The sequence below is a fragment of the Solanum pennellii genome, chromosome 3 (genome assembly GCF_001406875.1).
Source record: "Solanum pennellii chromosome 3, SPENNV200".
Classification (NCBI taxonomy): domain Eukaryota; kingdom Viridiplantae; phylum Streptophyta; class Magnoliopsida; order Solanales; family Solanaceae; genus Solanum; species Solanum pennellii.
This window is the reverse complement of record NC_028639.1, coordinates 63,476,550-63,503,017: the sequence shown is the minus strand read 5'-3', so window position 1 is coordinate 63,503,017 and position 26,468 is coordinate 63,476,550. Positions and strand designations below refer to the sequence as shown.

Below are 26,468 nucleotides of genomic sequence, written 5' to 3'. Positions count from 1 at the left end.
TTTTAAAAAGAAAATCGTTGTCCATAAAGCATTTTTGAGAAACATTTTTTTTAAAAAAAAAAAACTAAAGTCTCGGCAATGGCAGCAATTTTATTAATTATTTTTTTTAAATGTCGCGATTTAGGCGGAAAAGATTTTTTTTTCTTAAAAAAGGCAGCAATTTTGGTGAATTTTTTATTTTTATTTTTTAAAAGTGGTTTTCTATCAGCGAAAAGATAATTATATCTTTATCTTCATTAATTTACTATTTTTTTTATTAGTAACCTGAATAGACAAAGGCTACTAAAATGAAGAAAAAAAAGTTTCACCAAAATCGCTGTCATTGCAGTGCTTTTATTTTTCTTTTGAAAAAGAAAATTTCCAAAATCACTGCACGAATAACGATTTACTTTTAAGAAATGGAAAAAAAATTGGACAAAATAGCTGGTAAGTCAGGATTTTGATTGTTTAACAGAGTAACAGAGTCAAACCAAAATCGCTATCCTACTAGCGATTCTAACCCTTTGGTTAAATTTTTTTTTGATATGCCATTTTGGAATTGTTGTCAAATTCTTTTGCCCTTTAGGCTTCTAACTTAGTAAAATCAAGAGGTTCGGTAAAATTCAATAATCTTAATTCAAACTTTATATTTATTAGAAAAATTTCACTTAGCATATGGGAGTATAACTTAGCATATAGGAGTGCTATGTAGATTAAAAAAGGGTAAAAAATTATTTATAAAATAAATTTGGGTAATAGGACCTTAGTATAGTATAAGTGTGTCTCTGAGATTTTATAACTATAAACTTAGAATTTTGAATACATCTCTAGTAACAGAATAATACAACATAACAAAAAAAAAATATTCAATGTATTTCCAACAACAAGGAACATGAAGGGCTTAATGTATTTAAACATAATCTCTTTTTTTATGAAATAAAAAAATTATTTTCGATAAATCCTCGCCTTGAAAGAAAAAAAAAAGGACATCATACAACAGTGTAAAATTATTAATATTTCATTTGCACTTCAAAGGAGGGATATACATGCTATATTCTATTTTATTTCTTAAAAAAAGGAATATTTTTATTTATTGGATTACACATCAAATAAGGCTGGAAACCAAAATAATGTGTCTCTCGTTTTAAAAGTTTAGCATATTTCTCGTACACACCATGTGTTTGAGAATATTAAAAAAAAAGTGTTTATTTTTATTTTTTTTAAGTATGCTATTAAGTATTAAGCATCTGCATTTAAAAACAATATTATTATTATTATTAAATAGATTATCATTCATAAGCATAATATGATTAGAAAAAATAAGAACATAAATAAGTTATTCTTTACGTTCTGTAGATATTAATCAAAAATACATATGCAAATACTAACTTTACAACTATGTCAGCTTCATAAATGAAGAAAACATACATGTGCAAATTATCAATAATAAATTTATAGATATCAAAATGAGTGATGCACACATTATTAGTAGATATAAAAATCAATGCAAAGTGTACTTATTTGTACAATAACAGGTTAAATACAAAACAGTACATTCTTGACAATTTAAGTTTATAGGGTGATAGGACCCTCACACACTAAGAGGGGGGGGGGGGATAGAGGAAAAATAAAAAAATAAATAGTTTTTAGGATGTAAATTGTAATAGGATCTTTATATAGTTTAAGTGTGTAACTAATAAGGAAAAATTACATAAATTAATACATTTTAAAAAATAATTATCGATTTTAGCGATACTTTTTGTTTATTACCATTTATAGCAATGCTTTGTTAAATTTGTAATATGTATTAAAAGTGAATTATGTATGCAATATATATGAATTATAATTGTTTTTTGAAATATATTATGTTTGTTTGGTAAAAAAATTGTCACATTGTATTATAAGTGTATTAAAATGTGTGATAAATATATTATTCATTATTAAAATTTGTATTATATGTGAATAATAAATTGTTCTTTGTAATATGTATTAAACTTGTATTATAAATGAATTAAAAGTGATCAAGTGAGGTAAAAATATTATTGCTATAAATGGTAAATATTTTTTTATTATAATATATTTATGTAAGTTTCCCAACTAATAATTATTAATTTATAATTTGAGATCGAAGCCAGTTAAATTGTGATGGGAAAAGGGTCTGATATACCCCTCAACTTTGTCATTTAGAGCTGATACCCTTTGTTATGAAAGTGGCTCATATATACCCCTACTTGTAAACAAATGTCTCACATATACCCTTTTCATCTAACGGAAATGAAAAAATAATAATTTTCATTCTAAATTTTTATTATTTTTTTCTAAAAAATATAATCCCATATGAGTAAATTTAATCCTCGTCAAACATATTTTTTATTTACTTTTTTTTGTTTCAATGACTAATTTATAATTATTATTTTGATAATCAAATTTATTTATGTTTCACTAATATTCTTGTAAAACTTATTGTAGATGACCAAATTTTTTTTCGAATACGAAATTAAATTACAATACACACAAAAAGATAGTTTTTTTTTTTCTCTTTAAACTAAGGAATGAAAGAAAAAAACATAAAATAAGAATAAGAAACTCAAATAATTATAATAAAAGAAGTCAAAAAATAATTTATGTATGAAAAAAATTAAAATATACCTTGAACTTTTATAGAAGAATCATATATACCACTAAATAATTTTTTTAAAAAAATTATAAGTAATAAATATAAATTTAAAACTAAATATTTAACTTCCGTTAAATGAAGGGTATACGTGAGCCATTTTGTAACGGTAGGGGTATATGTGGGCCGTTTGTATAACGGTAAGGGCATATATGAGCCACTTTTATAAAGAGGGGTGTATCAGCTCCAAATGACAAAGTTAAGGGGTATATCAGACCCTTTTCCCAATTGTGATTTTAATAGTAGGTATAGAATTCATAAATTTTAAAATTTCGACTCAATCTTTCGCAACTTATGAAGGTCAAAATGGGAAATAATTGAAGTTGAAGGATTTTGATTTCTTCTTTCAAGATGGGATTTGATAATTTGTCGAGATTGTTATTCTCTTTTAGCACATGATGAATTTGTTGGCCTCTATAATATCATTAAAATGATAAACTAATAAAACACTAATTTCAATGTTAATTATTGAGCATGTCTCCCTTTTGTTATCCTTGGCTAATACTCCTCCTAAATTTAATCATCACTAATTAATCCCCCCTTTCATTATTTGTTCCTAGATATATATATACATGTCTCTTTCTAGTTAGTTCTATATATATATATAGAATCTCCTTACATAAATTATTAATAAGGTGAAATGTAAATTCATACCTTCTTATGACATTCTCATCTTTAAAATAAACTATAATAATTACATAAGTTATCTAATTGACTATGACATGTTACATATTATATTTCAAGTGAATAGAAAGATTAATGAAAATGGTTTATACCAATATTATAGCCCTAATAAAAAAAATTAGTAAATTAATTTTATCATATTATCAAAGAATGAATTATTATTTAGGTCTTGTTTGACTATATAATTGAAATATTTGATTAAAATAGTTAAATTATGAATTTAAATTCATAAATTCAAATTTTAAATCTGTCTATGATAGAAAGAAGTACATGCTTAATTGCCTTTGCTTTTTACAAAAGGACATAGAGAAAAACATAAGATCATTAAATTTAATTAACTTCAATGTAATAAAAATACATTCTTTACACCTCCGTCGATAAACCAATAACAATAGATAATTATCTAGAGTAATTTTAATCGATTTTGATGTGATTCTTGAAACAAAACAATAACGACTTACTAGCTATAACCAATTAAATTATGGTAATTACTCGTAAAAAATATTTATATAAACATTGTGTGATTTAAATATAATAATGAACTAAATAATATAATTGTTATTTACTAATAATATAAAAATTATTTAACTGGCATTCTAATGAATATAAGTTACCCCCTACACAAAGAATAATTGTAATAATTATTAATTAGATGTGTGGCTAAGACAAGAGATCTAGAGAAGGCAAGAAAAATTTATGGATCTATTTTATGTAGGGACTCATTTTCCCACCTAAATGTCATAGGCCATATCATATTATAAAATTATATAAATAAAACTATATAATATATCCCAGCTAGCATATATTGCTAAAGGTAACTTAGTTAATAATTGCAATTTTATTTTGAAGTGACTTCTGCCTGCTAGAATATATAATACTTATTACTTTGTAGTAACTAACTTATCTTATTTCCTTGTTTGTTTGCTTGTCAATTTCCTACCTAGCTTAGCTACTTCATTCATATGTACCTATAGGTTACATATATTATCACCGACTTATCTTTAATTAGAAATTTTAAATTAAAATTTTGAAAACGAAAAAAGTTCATCTACGGGAATGGAGTTACCTATATATATATATGACTTTTTATATTTTAACTTTTCTTATTGTAAAAATCCTAACTCAATGGTTATCCTCTTCGATGGACCTTGTGTAATATGATCGTATGATTCTGAATTAGTTGAATGATCGAGCTTTCATTAAATTTGAGTTATTAATACTAGTAAGAAGCTTAATCCCTCTTAAGTTCCTTTTATATGTCTTTAAAGACTTTGAGACTAAGATCAGACTCGAAAAAATAATTAATTTCACAAAATATTTGATTATCGAAATTCATATGTAGTTTTAAGAGTGCAATATTTTTTATTTTATTAAATTTTTTAGGCATATTGGAGGCTTTGAAATGGCTAGGATCTCTAATTGTGCTTATAATAAGTTAGTATCTTCTGGTCAAAAAGTTTGAGACTTTATTCATATTTAGTAAATAATCACGTTGTCCGTATATTATAGCAAATGAATTAATCATATTCTTCGTGATTTTGGTCTAATTTTTTAGGTGAAACTAGTCTTCGAGACATGAGCTTGATTGATTTTGATATTTTAATTTAAATTTCATAAGTATATATTATTAATTTAAAATTTATTAATTGAAAAGAGATTAAAATTTCAAACTCTTAAATTTTAAATCTTTATTCCATCTCAATTAATTCCATGTACATGTAAACAAATAATCATCCACATTGTCCTTTTTCCTCATTTCCTTTCCCTTTTAGGAAATTTAAGACTTCCTTTTATTTTATATGGAAGTGGATGTTTTCTAAAATTCAAATATTTTGAGTAAAAAATTAGAAAATTAAATTTGCTCATCACCCTTCAACCATTTTAATAAACAATAGTTTTTTTTTTTTTTTAAAAAAACAATAAACACTTTTCACATCTGATTATGAGATAATAAGCTAATTTATTAAAAAAGTGAAATAACTGAATCGATTAATTAAAAAAAAATTCCTAATTAATGGACCGGTGGACCTCCCCCTCCACCTAATTAAATAAAAAGTAAAAAAACAAAAGAAAATAAAATTTTCAACAAAATAATGTACAGTATTATTTAGTTATTGTATAACTAGGAATTAATAATTACTAAAATAAGTATACTCTCCTTTTGACTATTTTGATTTTTGGACAACACTATTTAAAATGGAAAAGTCAGATAATTTATTATGTGACCACAAATCTTCAAGCTTCTTAAAATATTCCTTCCAGCCTCCATTCATTTTTAACTACCCACTTAAATTTTTATTTATTTTTTTTAATATATTAAGAAAGAGATATTTTCCCCCTCTAATTTCCTCTTATTTATAGAACTTTTTGAAATACTAATACTCATGGATATTCTGATAAAATATATTTGGACTTTAGATACCATTTAAAAAATAATAATTAATGAGTATTTTATGATAATAACCATATTAATTATTATTTGGTCTACCAACATAGGTCAGGATGCACTGATGGGAGTGTTTTACCCTTAACCAGAGGTTTTGGGTTCGAGCCCTGGGTATGGAGAAAATCATGTTGGAAGCGCCACCACCGAATGAACCCTGCAGTGCGCGATCCGAATTTAGTCGGAGCTCCAATGTATGCTTTGGACACCGGATGGGTAACCAAATAAATTATTATTTAGTCTTTAGGACTTTGAAATATAATTCGGAGAATAAATAATTTAAAACAAATAATATTTTTCTCTTGATATGCTAAAACAGACAAATATAAGTGAAAATATAATTTTAGTATAATAGACAAATAAAATTAATATTTGAAATTTGCAAGTCATTTAAAGATAATAAGTAATTAATATGCATATTTTACTATGATAACCATATTAATTACTTTTAGGCCTTAGGTATTCAAACATGATTTGATGAATAAATAATTAATAATAAATTATTAAAATGAACAAATAAAAGTAAAAATATAAGTTTAGTATAATAGATAAATAAAATAAATGAAGAAGGTATTTTCTTTAAAAATAGTGAAAAGTCATGAAATGAATAATTATTGGTCATGTAATTTTTTTTCCTTAAAAAAGGTGAGTGTAAATTATGTAATACAAGGTAATAATGTTGAAGAGAGATCAGTACTAGTTAAGAAATGAAATCTTTAATTTTGTCAAATTCCTTTTTTTTTTTTTTGTACAAAAGAAATTGCAGCTTTATATTATACAATAGACACAAGAAAGAACAACAACCCCCTTGTCCCCATTTCCTTATCTTTATCCTCAAAAAGCAGTAAGAAGTTTGATTTTTGGATTCACAGGTCTTCCTCTGCCTCTGAAAAAAGTTACCCCTAGCTAGTACAACACCCTACTAAAGCATACACCTTTTTTTCCATTTTCATTTTTTTTGACTCGGTAAAAAATTAAACGTAACTGATAAAGTTATTATCATATTAGCAAAAGGCATAAATGTATCCTTCAACTTGACCTCATTCTATATTTATGTACTTCAACTTTGAATATGTACGAGTAGACACTTAAACTTGTATAAACTTGAACAAGTAGACACGTGAATCCTACGTGACACAATACACACAGGACACTACGGAGAACATGTATGTCTATTTGTTCAACTTTGTACAAATTTAAGGGCCCGTTTGGACATAGATTTCCCAAATAATATTTGGGAAAAATTTGACAAATTTATTTGACAAATATTTTTGGCAAATATCCCAAATTCCCAAATACTAATTTTTTCTAGTATTTGGGTTTCAAATCTCATTATTTGGGATCTCCCTAAATTTTTATTTTTTTTACAAAAACACCATCTATAATAGTTATTTGCGTTGTATTACATAGTTTTTTTTACGTGAACACTAAATTAGTGATGAAATATTTAGTGAATATTATATAATGATATGATTGTTGATGATAATGATGAAAAATTAGCTCAAGGTAATAAAGTCGTGTGCTTCGTCTACTTCACGATGTATGGAATGATACTTGTTGCACTCACTTCAAATTATCACATTGCTCTAGTGTCATGGACACTATTTGCTATCGTTATAACGAACATCCAATTGACTTGTAATACAAACTTATAGTTAGTTTTTAAAACTTATGGGTATACATCATATTTTTTTAAAAGTTGAAATATATTTCCCAAATCCTATGGCCAAACACATGGTGAAATTTCAACCAAAGTTTCACTCCAATAATATTTGTCAAGAATATTTAAAAATTTATGATCAAACGCTAGTTAAGTGTCTACTTGTGCACACCCTAAGTTGAATGACATAAATGTGATTTCGAACCAAATTAAAGGACATATTTATATATTATATATGCCTTAATAAAATGTCATATCTATTTCAAATTTCACATGTAGTAAAAGCTTAGTGTACATAGTTACCTTTTAGCACAAGGGATAATCAAAATATCATTAACTTGAATCGCGAATGAATCTTTTTTAAATTCCACGTGTAAGAGAAGTTTTAATGTATCATATAATTAGTATGTCATAAATTTGAATTACAAAAATATAAATTATATATATGTAACGAAAGCTTAGTGCATCGAATCGTGTTTTAGGGGTAGGGGGGTTGTTTGTAATACTCCCCTTGTGTTTGTGTGTTTGTGTGTGAGAGAGAGAAAGTGACATAGAGAAAGTAGTGTTACTACTAATGTAATGGTGTGGCCACTCTGGAGACAGAAGAACACCAACCCCAAATGATTTTCTCTGTAAATTCTTCCCTTCCATCAGTTCTACTACTGATATACTACTCTAGCTACTACTACTAGTATTACTACTACTGGAATTTTTACTCTTTTCTTGATATAGAGACTCAAAATTTCTTTGTTTCTTCTATCTGTCTGTCTCTCTCTCTCTATGTCAGCAGTATAGCAGCAAAACATCCTCATTTCTTGATAAAGCATCATTCTTGTTTACTTAAGTTGTGAAATTGGAACTTGTTTCTTGTTTGCTGCAAGAATCTGCTTCCCACCGACACCATGGCTACCAAATCAAAGTAAGTGACACTGGATCTGATTTGGGTATTTTCAAGATTTTCATTTGATCCTAGTTTGTGTGGTGTATTTGCATTTGTTACTCATTTTGAGGTGCTTTGTTCTGTTTCCTAGAAAGGCATTCTCTTTTTCTTTTTTTTTTTGATGACCCTATTCTTGATTTTGTGCATTTTGTACTTGGATAGTACCTAGATTTGAATGTTGTGTTTTGGTGGATCATAATTCTTTTGAGGATTCTTATGTACTTTTGACTTGATCTTTGGATCTAAACTTGTATCCTATTTGCCCTAATTTATTGATGGAATCCATTTTTGTGCTTTTGATGCTGTCTCGTTTACTACAACTGTATGGTAAATGCTGATATAAAAACTAAAAAAGAATCAACTTTTTGATGTAATTTAGTATAAAGTTTCCAACTTTAGCTTGGATCCATCAGAATTTGTTTGCATTTCATGAAAAAGGATTGTGTGTTTCTGTTTCTAATCTTGCATTTTGAGAATTACCTAATTGTTGATCATTTGAACTTGTATATCAGATCCACTCTGGGGGATACTCCTAATAAGTCAACACCAGCAACTCCTCGAGACCGGGTGAGCAAATTGAGCAGGGGACTGTCAAAGTCTGATGCTGATTCGACCTCGCCATTGCAGAATTCACGCCTTCCAGTTGAGAAATCTCCAAGATCTGTTACTTCCAAGCCTTCTGTGGAACGGCGGTCTCCTAAGATCAGTACTCCACCTGATGTAAGTTTCACATAATTCATTCCTTGACTGATTATCCTTGTTTTGGCCTGCATTTTTTTCGGGGGTTGGTGGATCTAGAGATGGAAAAAGGCATGAAGTTGAATAATAGGATGCAACTTAAGTTGCAATGTCTTGTTGTGGTATGTGTCTAATTAGGTGAAATTGTCAGTTTTGATACACCATTGGTTTGAATAAATGCACTAGCTGTCGTGGCGATTAGTGAATTATTCAGACTCGCTAACAGTAATGGCTGAAATGATCTCTAATATATATTGTTTGTCTCAAAACTTACACATTCTGATCAGAAGCATTGCATGATCTAATTGTTGACAGAAAAAGCCAATGCGGATCCTGAAGCCATCAGAGCTGCAAGCTGAATTGAATGTTGTTCATGAAGATCTTAAGAAGGCAAAGGAGAAATTAGCTTTAGCTGAGAAGGAGAAGGAGAAAGCACTTGAAGAAGTGAAGGAATCTCAGAGAATGGCTGAAGAAGCCAATGAGAAGCTGAGAGAAGCTACGGTGGCCCAAAAGCGAGCTGAAGAGAACTCTGAAATTGAAAAGTTCCGTGCTGTTGAAATGGAACAAGCAGGCATTGAAGCATCTCAGAAGAAAGAAGAGGAATGGAAAAAGGAGCTCGAAGATGTGAAGAACCAACATGCTTTGGATGTTGCTGCTCTCCTAACCGCCACAGAGGAACTTCAACGGATAAAGCAAGAATTATCCATGACTTCTGATGCCAAAAATCAGGCACTTAGCCATGCTGATGATGCCACAAAGATTGCGGAAATTCAGGCAGAGAAGGTGGAAATTCTCTCCGCTGAGTTAGTGAGATTGAAATCTTTGCTTGAATCTAGGAATCAAAGTGATTCTAGCGAGAAGAATAAACTGGTGGAAGATCTGAACCATGAGATAGCAGCACTGAGAGAAGTAGATAATGAGAAGAATAAGTTGATGGAAAACCTGAAACTTGAGATAGAGGCACTGAGAACAGAGGACTGTGAGAAAAATAAGTTGTTGGAAAATCTGAAACTTGAGACGGAGGCTCTGAGAAAAGAAGATGATGAGAAAAATAAGTTGTTGGAAAATCTGGAACATGAGAAAGAGGCACTGAGAAAAGGAGATGTCGAGATGAATATGATGTTAGAAAATCTGAAACTTGCAAATGAGGTATTGAGAAAAGATGATGGTGAGAAGAATAAATTGTTGGAAAATCTGAAACTTCAGATTGAGGCATTGAGAAAAGAAGATAGTCAGAAGAATAAGTTGTTGGAAGACCTGAAACTTGAGGTAGAGGCACTGACAGAAGAACTCGAGGAGGCAAAAAGTTATGAAGAGAAATTGGTGGAGAAAGAAGCTCTCTTGGAGCAACTTAATGTCGATTTGGAGGCTTCTAGGATGGCTGAATCTTATGCACATAATCTAGTGGAGGAGTGTCAGAAGAAAGTTGAGGAATTGGAGGCACAGTCTAAGGAAGCCCGTCATTTGGAGAGGTCTGCTTCTGAATCACTGGAGTCAATCATGAAACAGCTTGAAGGAAGTAATGATTCATTACATGATGCAGAAGCTGAGATTGTTTCTCTCAAGGAGAAGGTGGGCCTACTGGAGATGTCAGCAACAAGACAGAAAGGGGATCTTGAGGAATCAGAACGTCGTGCTCAGGTTGCCAGGGAAGAAGCTTCTGAAATGTCAAAGAAGGTTGAGTCACTTATTGCTGAGCTTGAAACCGTGAAGGAGGAGAAAACTCAGGCTATTGAGCAAGAGAAACTAGCGGCAGAAAGTGTTCAATCCCTGTTGGAAGAAAAAAATAAACTTATAAATGAGTTGGACAGTTCCAGGGAAGAGGAAGAGAAAAGTAAGAAGGCAATGGAGAGTTTGGCATCAGCATTGCATGAAGTTTCTTCAGAAGCAAGAGAAGCTAAAGAGAGGTTTTTGTCTAGCCAAGCTGAACAGGAACATTATGAAACACAAATAGAAGATTTGAAGTTAGTACTGAAAGCAACCAATGAAAAGTATGAAAGCCTGCTTGATGAAGCAAAAGAGAAAATTGATGATCTCACTACTTCAGTCGAACAATCTAAGAATGATAACCAGATTTTGAAGGCTGAGTGGGAGGACAAGGAGCTTCATCTGATGAGTTGTGTAAAAAAAACTGAAGAAGAGAATTCTTCAATGGAAAAGGAAATAAACCGATTGGTAAATCTGCTAAAAGAGGCTGAGCAAGAAGCTGCTTTCAAAGAAGAAGCAGTTCAGTTAAAGAATTCTCTACAGGAAGCTGAATCTGAGGTGACCTATCTAAAGGAGATTCTCGGTGAAGCAAAGGGTGAGAGCATGAAGTTGAAGGAGTCTTTAATGGACAAGGAAAATGAAGTGCAGAATATTCTTCAGGAGAATGAGGAGCTTCGAAGTAGAGAGGCCGAATCTTTAAAGAAAGTTGAAGAGTTGTCCAAGTCCCTCAAAGAAGCTTTGGCCAAAAATGAATCTGAAGAAAATGGAGAGCTTTCTGAAAGTGAAAAAGACTATGACATGCTTCCAAAGGTGGTGGAATTCTCTGAACAAAATGGAGGAGGAAGAGTGGAGGAGAAGCCTAAGATTGAAGTTACGCCTCATCAATCTGAGCCAATCCCAGAAGAAAAATCTGAAGTAGTGAACATCACCTTGCATGATAAAGCTGTTGAGACGCTCAGTGAAGATGAGAAGCCAAATGGAGAACTGACTGGAAACAACAACAAACAAAAGGACGACGATGATTCAGCAGATGGTGAGTTTAAAATGTGGGAGAGCTGCAAGATTGGCGACAAAGACTTCTCTCCTGAAAGAGAGACAGTACAAGAGGAGGAATCAGATTCAAAGACAGAGGCTGGAGAGAGCTACGACCAGGTAAACGGATTACCTTCAGCGGAAAATCCTGAGAATGGTGGCACATCTCCTACAAAGCCACAAAGTCAGAAGAAGAAGAAACCTTTGCTTCATAAATTCGGAAGCCTACTGAAGAAGAAGGGCACCAGCAGCCAGAAGTAATACACCGGTTGTCACCTATCCCGTGCCTGACATGTAGAGAGGTATACTAAATTTCAAGAGTAAATGTTGAACTTAAATGTGTTTGCTCAAAATCTTTGCTTTATTTTCTCTTCTTTGGTTATTTGTTTGTCTCAAATAGATGTTTACATAAGAAAAATGATTGTATCATCAGTAGTGTTCCATTCTTATTAGTTCCTGGGGTTCAGTTTCTCAATGTGGTTTCATCATGTTGAGCTAATATCCTTTATTTTGTATTATTCTTTTTAGCTTTGTTCATTTTCTATACTTTTAGTATCTGATTTCCCATCAGGAGATCAAAGAGATGCTTTTCCAAGTGTACTATGATATGGTCTAGAATTGGTCTTCCGTCCATTGTCTATACCCTAGTGAGCTTTGTGATGTTGAACTCATTAGTGTTCTTGAACTATTGTTACTCAAGTAGTCAAGCTGCTCGTCTGATGGACATCGGTTTTATGATCCATTACAAATATCCATTTAGTTACATGGCCATTTTCACAGTTGTTACTCAAGCTGCTCCGCGTGGTATAACTGAAATTTCTCTTGCAGTTAGCCACAGAATGAGCAATTGTGCTTGGTACGAAGGAAAGTATTTTTCGGAAAATGTTTAGAAAATGTGTTAATGTTGCTAGATCTTCTGGTGAAAATACTAGCAGACCAAAAAAATTACTAGTGAATTGATGCTTGGATAAAAAATGAGATGCAAAGGGTATATATATCATGTTCTACTACAGATTTTAATCATTTTTAATTTTTTTAAGAGAAGCTTGGAAAATGTCATTTTTGTTACCCCATTTGGTTGGTTTAACCCAGGACTAGAGCTACTCCAATATTATTATCCACATCACATGTGATTATACCAAAATTATGTCATAATAATCTAGAATTACTTGTACCAAAATCAAAATTTTAACCAAATATAAAATAAAATTATCTCACATTTTATTTTACGGAGTCATTATCCTCATATTTCATAAACCAAATAAATCCTAGATGGTTAAATATCAATGTTTAATCAACGCAACTAGCCAATGACTATAAATTTATAATTTCTAAGTTATTATATATTTATACTGTATAAAAATATAATGCATTTATAAATAAGTCACCCATAATTGTTTATACCAAAACAATTTTTTAAATCAAATACGAAAAAATAATTACTTATTTAGAATTATTAGGATACGTTTTGACCATCTAAATTTTTCATTTCTTTTAGTTGAACTTTACACAATATATTTGATCATAAAATTTCGAAGCTCAACCAGAATTGAAAAACAAGAAAAAAAGTATTTTCATCTCTTTCAGTTTTCACTCCAAATTACTCACAGAATATAAAAAATAACTTCAATTTATATTTGTTATCAATTATCAAACATCATTTTTTATAAGGTAATTCTTTTAATTTTTTTTTTCAAATTTCACGCTAAAATATGGCCAAACATCCACTTTTTTCCAACCAAACTACCCCTGAGTTTGGTTGTGGGCTGATCTTTAACTTGTCGATTAAGGGAAAAGAAAATAGCGCGAAATTTCTCGGAGCTCCAAGCCAATTTATAAACCGCTTTATCAGTGACCCGAGTCGCAAGTAAAGGATCTTAACTGTATACTCTCTATTTTCATTTTCTCCACGAACGAGCTCTTCTCTACGAACCAAAGAGCGATTCGTTAACGGAGGCCGGAGTTATCACAATCGGAATCGGTGACGGTGACAGAGAGACGGTATGGTGGTGGAGCTGTTTTGTTTCATCGCTGTTATTGTAGTACTTAAGTACTTCTTCTACGATGACGATGTAATCGATGTTGGATCCTCCGATTTCAATGCTCTATTTACTGTTGCCGAAAGGTATTACACTCTTTTTGAGCTTCTAATTTTCAATCTATTGATTGATGATTTTGATTTTTTGATCGTATGATTGTTTTGTGTCAATTTAGGCTTGAGAAGCTTTATGGTGGTAAGGCTCATGTTGGACTTCAAATTCCTGACCAGGACTCTGGTTCTCGACAGAGTGTTGATTTAGTTCTCGTCACTAGAAGGTGCGCGTCTTTTGAACCTACACATCACAATCAATTGCAAGTTGCATGTATGGTTAATTGAATAAGGTGTATCTGTGCTAGTTATTTGGTTTTAGAAGCCTTACCTATTTCATTGGTTGTTTCCATATTTTTGGACTTAAACCTATGAGTAGAACTTTTAGCATTCTCAAGCAATAAAGTGGGGTAATTGGAATTCCCTCTGAAATGAGGCAACCTCAAGGCAATCATGGGGCTAAAGTATCATGGGACTGAACACAGTTCTTTTGCCCCAAGTGGCTTTACGATCCGGACAGTCGGTTTCATACGCCCCATGTACATTCAGTTATGCTTTAAGCTCTGATTGTTCATTCTGAGCTGGATGACTCTTTAACTTATGTGGTATTTTCTTCATTAGGGGAGTGTTTGCTGTATTAAGATGTTACTATTCACATAGCCGACCCTAACTTGTTTAGCACTGAGGTTTAGTTGTACATATATGTTCTGCTTATACAGTTTATCAATTTTATGACATCTTTGCTCTTGTTTTTGTACAATTTTAGAGCACTTCTAATAAAGAAAAATTAAGTTTATTAACTTTCGAATACTTTTATTTTTAAAAATAAGATACACAGGATTTATGCCCCATGCCTTGGGCTAACACCTTTCCTCCATGATAAAGTGTCTGGCTCTACACCTCCTCCCTTGAAATGATTCTAAAGCACAAACTTCTGTGTTTGTTTGTTCAATAACATTTCATTGTATAAGGTAGCGTAAGGATATTTTTCTGTTTTTACTATATCTGTGATTGTAAGAATTTTGTTTCCCTCAATTAGATGGAAACAAAACCAGTTCATAAATTAGTCTCTTTTTTTATTCAGGGAAGCAGTGATAGTTTGTGTAAAGAATGTGGCAGGGTTTGTATCTGTTGATAAGGACGGGAGATGGGTTTGTACTGGAAGCCATAAGACGGAGCGTCTCCCCAATCCTGTTAGTTGCAAATCTGTCCTTATTGCTTTTTTAGGTGTTGCTGGATCTGATGTTGCTAAAAACAACTTGATACTTGATTGAGTACTTTACATGGAAAAATTTAATTCTCTATCATGGCTTTTTCTATGATTTGTGTGGTCAAACATTGCCTTAAATCTCATAGTTTCTGTGAAATTCTTGCTACTTGCAGGACTGCTCAGAATGCTAACTCTGCCATGTTCTTTTTGCATGAATTTCCGAAGTGAATATGGCTAGGTGCCACTCATTTATAAACTTTTTTTGATTATGCCCATGCAATAATAATTCTCTTTAGGTCTCTCTCCTTCTTTTTGTTTGACAAGGGAACCCAAAACCTCGTCCTTCCGGAGTGCACAAGGTAAACCCTGCCCCTGCAAACCAATGTGGAGAATTAGGAAATCCCTGTGCAAAGAGCTCGACTGAGAAAGCATGTAGGGGTTTTAAACCTATGAACCCCATTTGGGAGATCATTCTCTTTGCGTCTTCTGTACATGCCAGTATTGCCTTCTTTTGTTTTTACCAGTAGTATTGACATGAACTGTCTAGGATTCCTTCAGTGATGGTCTTCCTAAGAAGGGATGATGCTATGTCCACCATTCGCCTTGAGTTAATGCGCAAGGACTTCAAAGGTAAAGCACTCACTAGATCCAGTTGTTTCTTTGCTACATGGAGAACATTACTGTAGATCCACTCTCCCTGGAAGGACTGATGCTACTTGCTTGAGTCTGGAAGGAATATTCTTCTGATTCACTTGTCCCTTATAAATCCCCTACAAACTTGTGAAATCACTCCGTCGCGAAGGATGATTTTGGGTTGGATTGAAGTGCAGATTAGTGACTTTATTTCTTATTGAAGCTTGATAATTTAGGTAAATTTACTCCATCAAGAGGTAGGTTGGCATTGAGTAATTTCAGCTAAGCCAACCATCTCTAGAAATCTGAAGAGCCCCTCAAAATTATATGAACAATTCTTGCATTTAGGGCTTTGGTTCAATGGTAAGGTCAGGACATGGTTTGTGTGAATTGTGCGTAGATCACCAAATCATATCTTTCCATTGGCACTAAGTTGGTACTTAAGTGGGATCAGCTTGAGGGGTGAGTTCATACTCCGCTCAGTTACAAATATGAGGAAATGGGATCTCTTACCCTTTTAATAAATTGAACAGAAGAAAATTTCATTTTCAAATCTCTGAGGTTTAAAAATGAAGATCTCTAATAAAAATGACACAAAAATAAAAAAGTAATTGTGAAGGGTTAGAAAACCATTTCTCCAGTTACAAACATGTGTACCAACTGGGTTGGATCAACTGACTCATCTGGAATTTGTCGGTTATATAAAAAATTTATACGACCAACTCTTGTCTGTTGATCAATTGAGCAAAGAATGCCTCCTGACAGGGTATATAAATATGCTTCGAAGTATATGTCAGTGTAGTATAGTTTTCCTGGAGCATAAATAGGAGCACTCAACCTTGTGCAATACTGGGCTTTAAACAGTTACTCTGTAGGAAGAATCTATTTCAGATTGCTTTTGGAATCATGAATATACCTTGAAGTCCTTTTTTCAAGAAGATTTTGCAACAGGTATGTTGAACAGCATGACTTTTGCTCCTTTTAGGACAGTAAGGTCATCTTTATTTGAGGATACATGCAAGATCAAGTGCTCATAAATTTGTGAAGTGAGATTGATTGGTGATTCTGCAGCGCTTACTGGGCATTAGCATTAAAAAATTTTACTCACCTTATAACAAAATAAGTTCTGAAGCGAGATTTTAATATGTTCTGCATCAAAGTTCTCCTTACCAATTTCTAGTTGAGAATTGCACCCAAGGGTGTACTCTTATATAATAAAATAAAATTGCACCCACGGCTGTGTCCTAGTGGTCAATGAACTGGGATGAGAATCATAAGGTATCCTAGTTCAAATCCAATGGAGGCAGTAAATACTTCCCATTGTTCTAAGCTTGAGTAAATACTTCCCTGTGCTAATGGAGGTAGCAGTTACAATTGAATAGTCGAGGTATACATGCCAGCTAAGCCCGGAGACCACAGTTACAAAATTGTTCAATTGAGAATAATTCCATTCAGATGCCACCTTATGCTTAACTATGCCTCAATTCCAAATAAGTTGGGGTCGTTTCATCTTATCAAACAACCTGTCATCTTCTATTATTTATCATTGATTTGTGGAATTTGCTTTTCTTCTTCTGATATCAAGATTTTAGTTTTGTGCATTGTTATTATAAATTTCTATATTTCAGGTAGCAGAAGCAAACCAATATACTTGAATCCTACTTTTACCTGATTGTACTTGAAGATAACCTTGTGATTGGTGGTTATACATGTCTTATCAAACAACTTGTCATCTTCTATTATTTTTCATTGATTAGTGGAATATGCTTTTCTTCTTCTGATATCAAGATTTTAATTTTGTGCATTGTAATTATAAATTTCTATATTTCAGGTAGCAGAAGCCAAACAATTAGTTCCTATTCTTGAATCCTACCTTGAACAAAGGGGCGTCACTCTTCCGGAAGGATATTTGTCTTGCAAAGTCATATGTTCAAACCCCAATTTCCGGTATGCATTTTCATCATCTGCTTGTTATATACTAAGTTGCTCGGACTCGGGTGCGAGTATCCGAGACGGATGCGAATCCGAGAGTCGGACTCGACAAAATTTAAATTTTAAGATTCGGGGGTGCGAATCCGAGTATGGATACGGGTGTGGGGATTCGGCTAAATTTTTTCAATATTATAAAATATAGTTATAATAATAATAATAATAATAATAATAATAATAATAATAATAATAATAAATATCTTGTAAACATATACTTTAAAGCATATCAATTATAGATATACAAATTTAAAAATATAAATTAATTATAACTTGTTATTAATTAATTTTAAAAAAATATAATTCTTTTTATTTATTATAAAAAAAAAATTAATCATATATATATATATATATCCTAACTTTAATTGGACACTACAATTCATTAAGATACTGTGTGTTGTGTGTTGTCCTTTCTTCTTCCAAAAAAGCCTTTTCTTCTCCCAAGAAATCTTTAGCATGGTATGTTCCTTTTCAAGAAAAAAAGTTCTCTCTTATTTTTCATGAAAAAGACTTTTAAAACTCTTTGTTTTGTCCATGGAGCTTCGCCTCCTCTATGTTCAGGTACAAAAAAGTTGTCTGCTCTCTTTCTCTATTTGTAAGCTTTGCCTCTTCACTGTTCTTTTCCATACAAACTTCATCGGAGAAAAGTCGTCAACTTTCCCCGGCCATGAAATCGATGTCTTCTTCTCCTTTTTTTCTCTCGGCTCGGTCAAAGTATCCGGACCAGACTGACCGAATCCGACACGCACCCTGCACCCGCACCCGCACCAGAGTCGCGTCGAGACGGGTTCGGCTGGAAAAATGAAGAGTCCGCGCAACGTAGGACAGCACATCTCAGGACACACTATGAACCTCTATGAGGAAATTCCATGATATCGAAGTTCAGAATACCTGTCCTTACGAAATCCTGCAACATATTCTGCTGATGCAATAGCTGTCCATAGTAGTGAAAGTACATTTTGGCAGAAGATGCCTCAATTTTGTCATCAAATTTGCTTTTTGAAGTTGATACTGCTCCATTGTTCAAAGAACATTCTGACAGAAAGACAAAAACAAGTAACATTTATACAAGTCGTAATATTTATTCTTATGCAAAAAAATTCATTATTTACATCACAGATTTCTATTCACGTGTGTAACTACAATAAGCTTCACTCAGTAGAGCAGGTAGACAACACACCCTTAACTGCAATTGATCTTATGTAATAGATTCATCAATAATGGGGAAGTTATGCATAGTGAAACATTTCTAAGTTTTTGACAGGAACCACATCACTTTCTTGTTTCTTTATTATTTGCAGTAAGAGCGATTCCCTTTTTATTCACACGAGCTAAAGAAAAATCATTAAATATAGGGAGAAGGCTTTAAAATGCCCTTAACCTATTAGAAATGGTTCAAAAATGCCCTCCTTCCCGTTTAAACATAATTATTTTATCAAATAAGAAAACCCCACCCAAACCCGTTTTCAATTGGCACTTCATGTGTTCCTCTGTTCTTTCTTCTACCTTGTTCCTTTCTCTGTTCTTTCTTCATCCTCTGTTTTCTTTGTTTAAAAAACAACTTTAATCCCCAAAGTAGCTAAGTTGCAACGATTAACTTGACAAAAACATAGCTACATTACAGCATGTAGTAAGCTTTTAAGCCCAAAAAAAGAGTAACTTTCAACCCAACAGATAACAATTAAAGTGAAAGCTAGAAAGTTACTGTTTTTGGGCTTAAAAGTTTACTACATGCTACAATTTAGCTATTTTTTTGTCAAGTTAATTGCAACTTAGCTACTTTGGGGAAGAAAGAACAGAGGAACGCATGAAGTGCCAATTGAAAACGGGTTTGGGTGGAAAATAATTGTGTTAGACCAATGAAAATTGGTCATCCGTTTAGTTAAATTCCATGTCATATTTCGGTTGGCCAGAGGGTATTTTTGAACCTAAAGAAAACATTAAGGGAATTTTTAAACCAATAGGTGGAAGGAGAGCATTTTTGAACCATTCCAATAGGTTGAGGGCATTTTTAAACCTTTTCCCATCAATATATACTAAACGAAGACGGAAGAACATATATGGAAATCTCAGCTACATTTCTCAACCTTCGACTTTGTATACCAAGTTTAAGCTAGATACAGTTAATACCTATTTTTTTTCCTTTTTTGATTGATAACATAGTCAAATATCAAAAACCAGCCTTTTCTCAATAACGAAGTCAAATATCTAAAATGAAATGAAATTCCAATCTTTGTCGGGATAAAAACAAGTGCTTTAGAAGAACAGAAAAATGGACCAGTACCCGAACACAACCAATAGTAGAAGCTTGAAGACAATAACTAACCAAATGTTTATAACACTGCACCAACTATAAAGTTTTTAATACTGCAGGACTTGTAGCTTAGACAGACATTAGTATTTCAGTATCGAAGAAAGATTAACACACGAAGGATAAGCATAAACAATGTCCAGTAGAAGTAAAGATTATTTGCACAACTAGAGAATGCTGTCAAATAACTGTTATTTACCACACAAAATCATGAGACTAACATGTCAATAACCACAATATATAGACAACTGCAGAGAATCAACATGCCATTTGAACAAACAAGAGAGTTATTGGAGAATGTGGCTACTCCACAAGGCTGCATAGAAACTTGGTACAAAGCATTCCAGACATACACCAAAACAGACCTTGAACAACCACTTCCTTCTTCCATTGCTCAAATGCACAATGGAAGGCCCTACTTTCCTCCTCGTTTCTAAATTGAATGGAGATTCCCCTTGAATGTGATTTCTGGTTCAAAAGACCAAAGTTAATGCATAACCTTAAAATTACAACATCAAATTCCAAATAATAGTGATTTACATAAAATGAGTACCTTTAACTTTTCTTCCAGGACAAGATAAATGATGTCTATGACAATTGACAAACACACATATTTTTGCATGTAAGCAATTGTCTAATCCTAAAGCAACATGTTATTATTATTATTGCATTGAACATAGATTTGCAGTATTAAATGCTTTCAGCATTAAGCAAAGTAGTGCTTGATCATCTACGCACAAATATATGTGCATGAAAATCATGCAGGCAGCATATTCGGTTAGATAATCTTTTGATAGTACTGCAATTATAGTAGGTTGTCATTAGGGCAACAAATCGAAAAGTTGCTCCAGATTAGGTTTTATTGTTTCTCGCTAATTTAAAAAATAAAGTCGAAGCATTCCAAATGATCTGTTGATTCCTCTGTTGATGAAACATTCACTAGAATAATCAGCATAAACAAAAGGTGACGCAACCATCACTAGAAATCCTTACAGGAGTTAACAGGATACAAAATTTATTTGCAGGTAGAAAACAATTAATCAGTCCAACATTATTGAGCTCTAAACCATACCTCTTTATTGGCTTCAGATATGCATAAGGATTCAACAGGACCTAGCTTGAATAACTGGAAAAAAGAAAGGAGATAATCAAGGCTAAGATAATACCCCTCACATATATAACTTAAATTCCTAAGGAGAATCAGTTTAGAATATCATTTTTTCACTTTTATTCTTCATTTTCTGCATTTCTTTTATTAAAATCCACTGGTCACTCTGTTTGGTTACTAGTAAAATCCCAGAAAAAAATTAAACAAATTCATAATATCATCCATGCATTTGAAACCTATATTGCTCAGACTCACAATAAAAGATGTCGCAGTGTGTTGGATCCTTCAAAAATGCACCACTTTTGAAAGATCCAACATACACCCCTCAACATTTTTGATAGTTAGTGCAACATTGTTTTGAAACAACATGTAACCTTTGAGTTAGTAAGAAAATGTGAAAACCAAAACACCACCATTAGTATCACTCCATCCTTTCCCCTAAAAAGGACAACCTGGTGCACTAAAGCTCATGCTACATGCTGAATCCGGGAAAGGACCAAACTAAAAGAGTCTATTGTACACAACCTACCATGCATTTCTGCAAGAGGCTTTTTCCACAACTTAATCCTGTCCACTCATCCAAACATGGCTTTTTTAGCTTTAAAATTTTGATCTCTGTACCATTTTTATGCATTTTCAACATAAACAATACATTTCTAACAAAAAAAAAGTTGTAATCCTTTAAACTACTTTTTAACAATTAAAATTGCATTCTACTCTATTTACAAAATTCATAAAAACTAACCTGAGAAATCTTAACATTGAACACCACGGCATCACTCAGCTCTGCACCCTGACCAAATCGGAGCTCCGGCAAACCGGAATCTAAGCTAAACCGAGCAAAAACCGGTTCGGTTTTGGAAAACAACGAAGATGAAGAACTTGTAAGCTCCGATACAGATGAAACCAAAAATTGCTGCTGCTTCTGATTCTCCTCCATTAAAATCAACTCTCAGAACTAAAGAATACCAAAAAATTAACAGAAATTAGGGTTTGTCGTCTGAATCGAAGTGTTGAAGGAGAGTGACGTTAGGGTTTAGAGTAGAGAGTGAAGGTGTAAAAATGGCGCCGCCGCAATTAATTTTTTAATTTTATTTTATTGTTGCTATGTTTTTTATATTTGTTTATAGGAATATACTAGGAAATATAGAAATAGAAAAAATATTAATGTTCTTGTCAAGGAGAATCTACTAGTTTACCTTATTAGTTACACTTAGTATATTTTTGGAATAGATTGTATTATTTACGTGTTATATAATAAATACCATAAATTAATCATTTGATTGATATTTATGAAAGAAAATATAGCACATGATAGAGTTACTGTAAAAGGGTAGAATAAAAAATAAAATAGAATTGTTAAATAATAAAATAATAATGTGATTAGATTAAATTGATGGTTATACAAAATGAAATTTTTTATCATTACTTAACTATAGATTTAAACGATATAATATAATAACATTCAAGTAACAATCAAAATAAATATTATATATAAATTAACCGTACAATATAATTTGATATTAGATTTGAGGATTATAAATTAATATAAAAAGTTAGTATTCATATTAAATATTTATACATAAAAATACTTTTACTTAATATATTATTTATGTTATCTTTTTAGCAAACAACACAAAATGCATTATATAAGTGGTAATTACTCGTATCCCTAATTTAAATCATTTAGAATCTAGATGGTGTTGTCTATAAATACAATATATTTCTTTCTATATATATTTTATCCAGCGAATATATCTTGCATGTTTTCTTTCTCGCTCATTTCTCCCTCTCTCGTTCTTGTATTTCTTCTCTCATTTTCTATATTTGTGTTTACACTTATATATTTGTGTATTCAAATATACATTGATGTATGTGGTATATTTATATATATTCATAAACACATTGATTTGCATGTAGATACATTCTATCCAGCGAATGTATCTTGTCTGTCTCTTTTCTCGCTTGCTTCTATCTCTCTTTTCCCTCTAGTTTTTTGTAATTGTGTCTCGTACCTTCTTGTATTTGTGTATTCAATATCAAATATACATTAATGTATCTAATAAATTTATGTATATCAATTTTATGCAATGTATCTAACACTAATTTCATATAAATTATAAGAATTTTGTGTATTCGATATCAAATATGCATAAATGTATCTAGTATCCTTGTGTATATCAACTTCATCCAATGTATATAATATCAGTTTCATGTACCCATTATAAGAAATGCACTAATATTAGGGGTATCAAAAATAAGTTCAACTATAGGTAATCCACGCAATCTGTCCAAGATTTTAAGGGTCGGGCTCGAGAAAATTTAAATGAGTTTAATCTCAACCTATTCAAGCTTTAACCTATTTTAAGAGAATTCTCAATTGACCTAGTATTAATGTAAATTGTAATTGTATGTTCCCATATTGAATGAATGAATTACTATATATTTTATATCTTTAGGATTTATCTATTCATCTGTTACCTCTCTTAAATAAAATTCTTGAGTTGAAATTCAAATTGTGGTTACAAAACTTGTTTAAAAAATTATTGAAGAGGAACTTCCATATAAAATCACTCAAAAATAACCTAATTACTCTTCATGGATATAGTTTGATAATTACAATTCGTACTTACATGTTATAGGGAAGAGAGAGGTAAGCGAGATTGGAAGAGAGCGGGGAGAGGCGAAAGAGAGAGGGAAAATAGTGGGAGAAAGGTAAATTGTATATTTATCAGTTAAATAATTGTATATTATATATATTATTTGTATATATGGCAAGCGAGATTAGGAGAGGAAGGAAATAGGTTGGGAAAGGGGGGAGAGAGACGAGCAAGAGAGGTAAGAGAGTGGGAGAGAGGTGAATCGTATATGTATATTGGTTAGATAATTGCATATTATACATATACATTTGTATATATGAAAAACGATATTGGGAGAGAGAGGAGAGGGGCGAGCGAGATTGGGAGAGGGAGGAGAGAGGCAAGCAAAAGAGGCTAAAGAGTGGAGAGAGGTAAATTGTGTATGTATATTGGCTAGATAATTGTGTATTATACATATGCATTTGTATATACGAGGAGCAAGATTGGGAGAGGGTGAAGTGAAGCGAGCGAGATTGGGAGAGGGAGGAGAGAGGCGAGCGAGATTGAGAGAGGAAAGAGAGAGGCGAGCGAGAGGACAAAGAGTGAGAGAAAGGTGAATTGTATATGTATATTGATTAGATAATTATATATTATACATATGTTTTTGTATATTCTGGCGAATTATACATATACAAACGTGACTAATTATACAAACTCGAAGTCAGCCCACGTAATCAACGTATAATGTTAGTCACGAGTGATAATTATAGCAAATTATAGTTATGATGAGCAATTAAGTAGTATAAGTTTGTTTAACCGAGTAATTTCCCTTTAAATTATTGAGATTAAGTTGGTTAAATTGGGCGGGTCAAAACTGAACCTGCTTTTAAGATCATTTGAACTCAAAGTAAACTAAAGTGGATCAAGACCCAATCCACTTTATATTTAACCATTTTAATATCTCAAATTTCAACCCAACTCTCCCACATTTGATACATCCATTATATAATTACATATCATAAAATATAAAAGTCGAAATTATTTTATGCTTGAAAAGTTCATTAAAAGAAGTGAAACAAAAATTTACTCTTATTTATTGCAAGTAAATGAGATTTTCCCCAATAATCTAACCGGGTCGGGTCAACAGTAACCCGCTTGATCATTTCAAAATTCAAATTACCAATCCTTTTTAACTTTCGACCTCCCAATTCTCACCATTTTTAGGGCTTCCAATTTCCTCTCTGCTTGAAAGCGAATTACAGCAAATCGCTCTCTCTATCATCAGAATTCTGAACGAAAATGGTAAATTCATTTCTCTATCAATTCTAATTTTCAGTTTTTTCTATGTGCACAGTCCACATTAACTGATTAAATCCAAAAATTTTAAAAATAGTATTTGTTGGTATTTTTTCGTTCAGATTTAGGGTTTATATGGACTCCGTGTTTAATTTGTGTTGTGATCTATTCTCTGCTTCTTGTTTGTTGTCGAAAAGGCGAAAAAATTGTTGCATATAAGGGGACTGAATAATAAACAAATATTCCTGGTGTTGCAGCATTTGTTTCGGTGTGATTTACTTTAATCCAGTAGAAACATTAGAAAATTATGAATATTAATAATTTTTTTTGAGCTGAGGGTGTATGGAAAGAACCTCTCTGTGAGTAGAGAACCTCCCGAGATGCCACATGTGGGATTACACTGGGTTGTTGAAAATTCCATTTTGTTTATTAGAAGTTGAAGCGAATTTTGGTTATTGAGTTGAGTGAGCACATTAAATTAACATGAAGAGCTAAAATTGGAATTATCTATATCCATATTGTTCTACTTGCAGTCATTGCAATTCTCTTTTAAGACAAATTAGAGCTTCGAGGGTGGTCTATGTTCTGTTTCATACTTTCATTTAGCGAAAGTGGACTGAAATTAAAGCAAGTTTGTGGTTATTGAGTTGAGTAAGCATGTTAAAATAACAAGAGGCAGTTAGACTTTCCAATGACGAGTGACGACTAAGCTTAATCACAACTAGCTGGTATTACCTACTTATTGTATCTAGTCGCTCTCTTAGTCATTGGATAGTATGGTTGTGAATGTACTAGGATCTATAATGTGCTGCTGACGTTGCTTTATTAATACAAATGAAAGATTATACCACTTCTGCTATGTCTGAATTAAGAGTATATATTTATGTTTGATGTGTAAGAAGGTGTACCGGGATGCATTCTGCATCATCTAGTTCCTTGAGAAGTTAGAAGTATGGTACTTGCGTTCATTTTTGGAACTTGCATATATATATTGCTGCTTTGTTGTCACATATTTTTTTTCCGAGGCTACTTTGTACTTCCTTGTCAGGTATCTTTGTTTAGTATTTATTTACTTGATGGTACGATTTCAATTAAAATCCCATGCTTTGAATACTTGGAAAAAGATTACGATAGCAAACTCCTTGAGCCACTTTGTTTTGACTTCCATTCAATTGCCTTGAAGAGTTAAACTTAGTGACAATGCAAGTCGAGATAAATATGTTCAATGCTGATTAAGGGATTGAAAATTTTAATGAAAGTAGTCCATGTGGAGATACAGGTTGGGTCATTTGATTGATTTATCCAGACCCTTCTCCTTTAGCTTCCGATCTGTAGTTTGTTTTATTCAGATGTGTGTTCATCTGTTGCTGAGCTGCTTTAGTGTCACTCTTCTAAACCT

The 26,468-nt window shown here is 32.1% G+C and overlaps 3 protein-coding genes across 4 annotated transcripts in view; 2 read left to right on the top strand and 1 right to left on the bottom strand.

The window, feature by feature from the left end:
* The first annotated feature begins 7,973 nt into the window (after positions 1-7,973).
* LOC107014362 (WEB family protein At3g02930, chloroplastic-like) lies at positions 7,974-12,524 on the top strand. Its single transcript, XM_015214238.2, has 3 exons — positions 7,974-8,359; positions 8,893-9,100; positions 9,434-12,524. The coding sequence occupies exons 1-3, from the start codon at positions 8,343-8,345 to the stop codon at positions 12,116-12,118; spliced, it is 2,910 nt and encodes a 969-aa protein (XP_015069724.1). The 5' UTR covers positions 7,974-8,342; the 3' UTR covers positions 12,119-12,524.
* Positions 12,525-13,705: 1,181 nt separating this feature from the next.
* LOC107014507 overlaps positions 13,706-26,468 on the top strand; it is a 26,026-nt gene continuing 13,263 nt past the window's right edge. The window contains exons 1-4 of one of the 2 annotated variants that reach the window (XM_027915142.1): positions 13,706-13,982; positions 14,072-14,173; positions 15,031-15,139; positions 17,621-17,736. In XM_027915142.1, the coding sequence (XP_027770943.1) occupies positions 13,861-13,982; positions 14,072-14,173; positions 15,031-15,139; positions 17,621-17,736 (449 nt within the window). In that variant the 5' untranslated portion in view covers positions 13,706-13,860. The remainder of the gene's footprint in view (positions 13,983-14,071; positions 14,174-15,030; positions 15,140-17,620; positions 17,737-26,468) is intronic. The other variant, XM_015214437.2, reaches the window with a different exon arrangement.
* LOC107014509 (probable histone-arginine methyltransferase 1.3) lies at positions 18,149-22,303 on the bottom strand. Its single transcript, XM_015214438.2, has 4 exons — positions 21,940-22,303; positions 21,159-21,212; positions 20,452-20,554; positions 18,149-18,810 (listed from the first exon to the last, which is right to left on the bottom strand). Exons 1-4 carry the CDS (start codon positions 22,132-22,134, stop codon positions 18,620-18,622), a joined length of 543 nt encoding a protein of 180 aa, XP_015069924.1. The 5' UTR covers positions 22,135-22,303; the 3' UTR covers positions 18,149-18,619.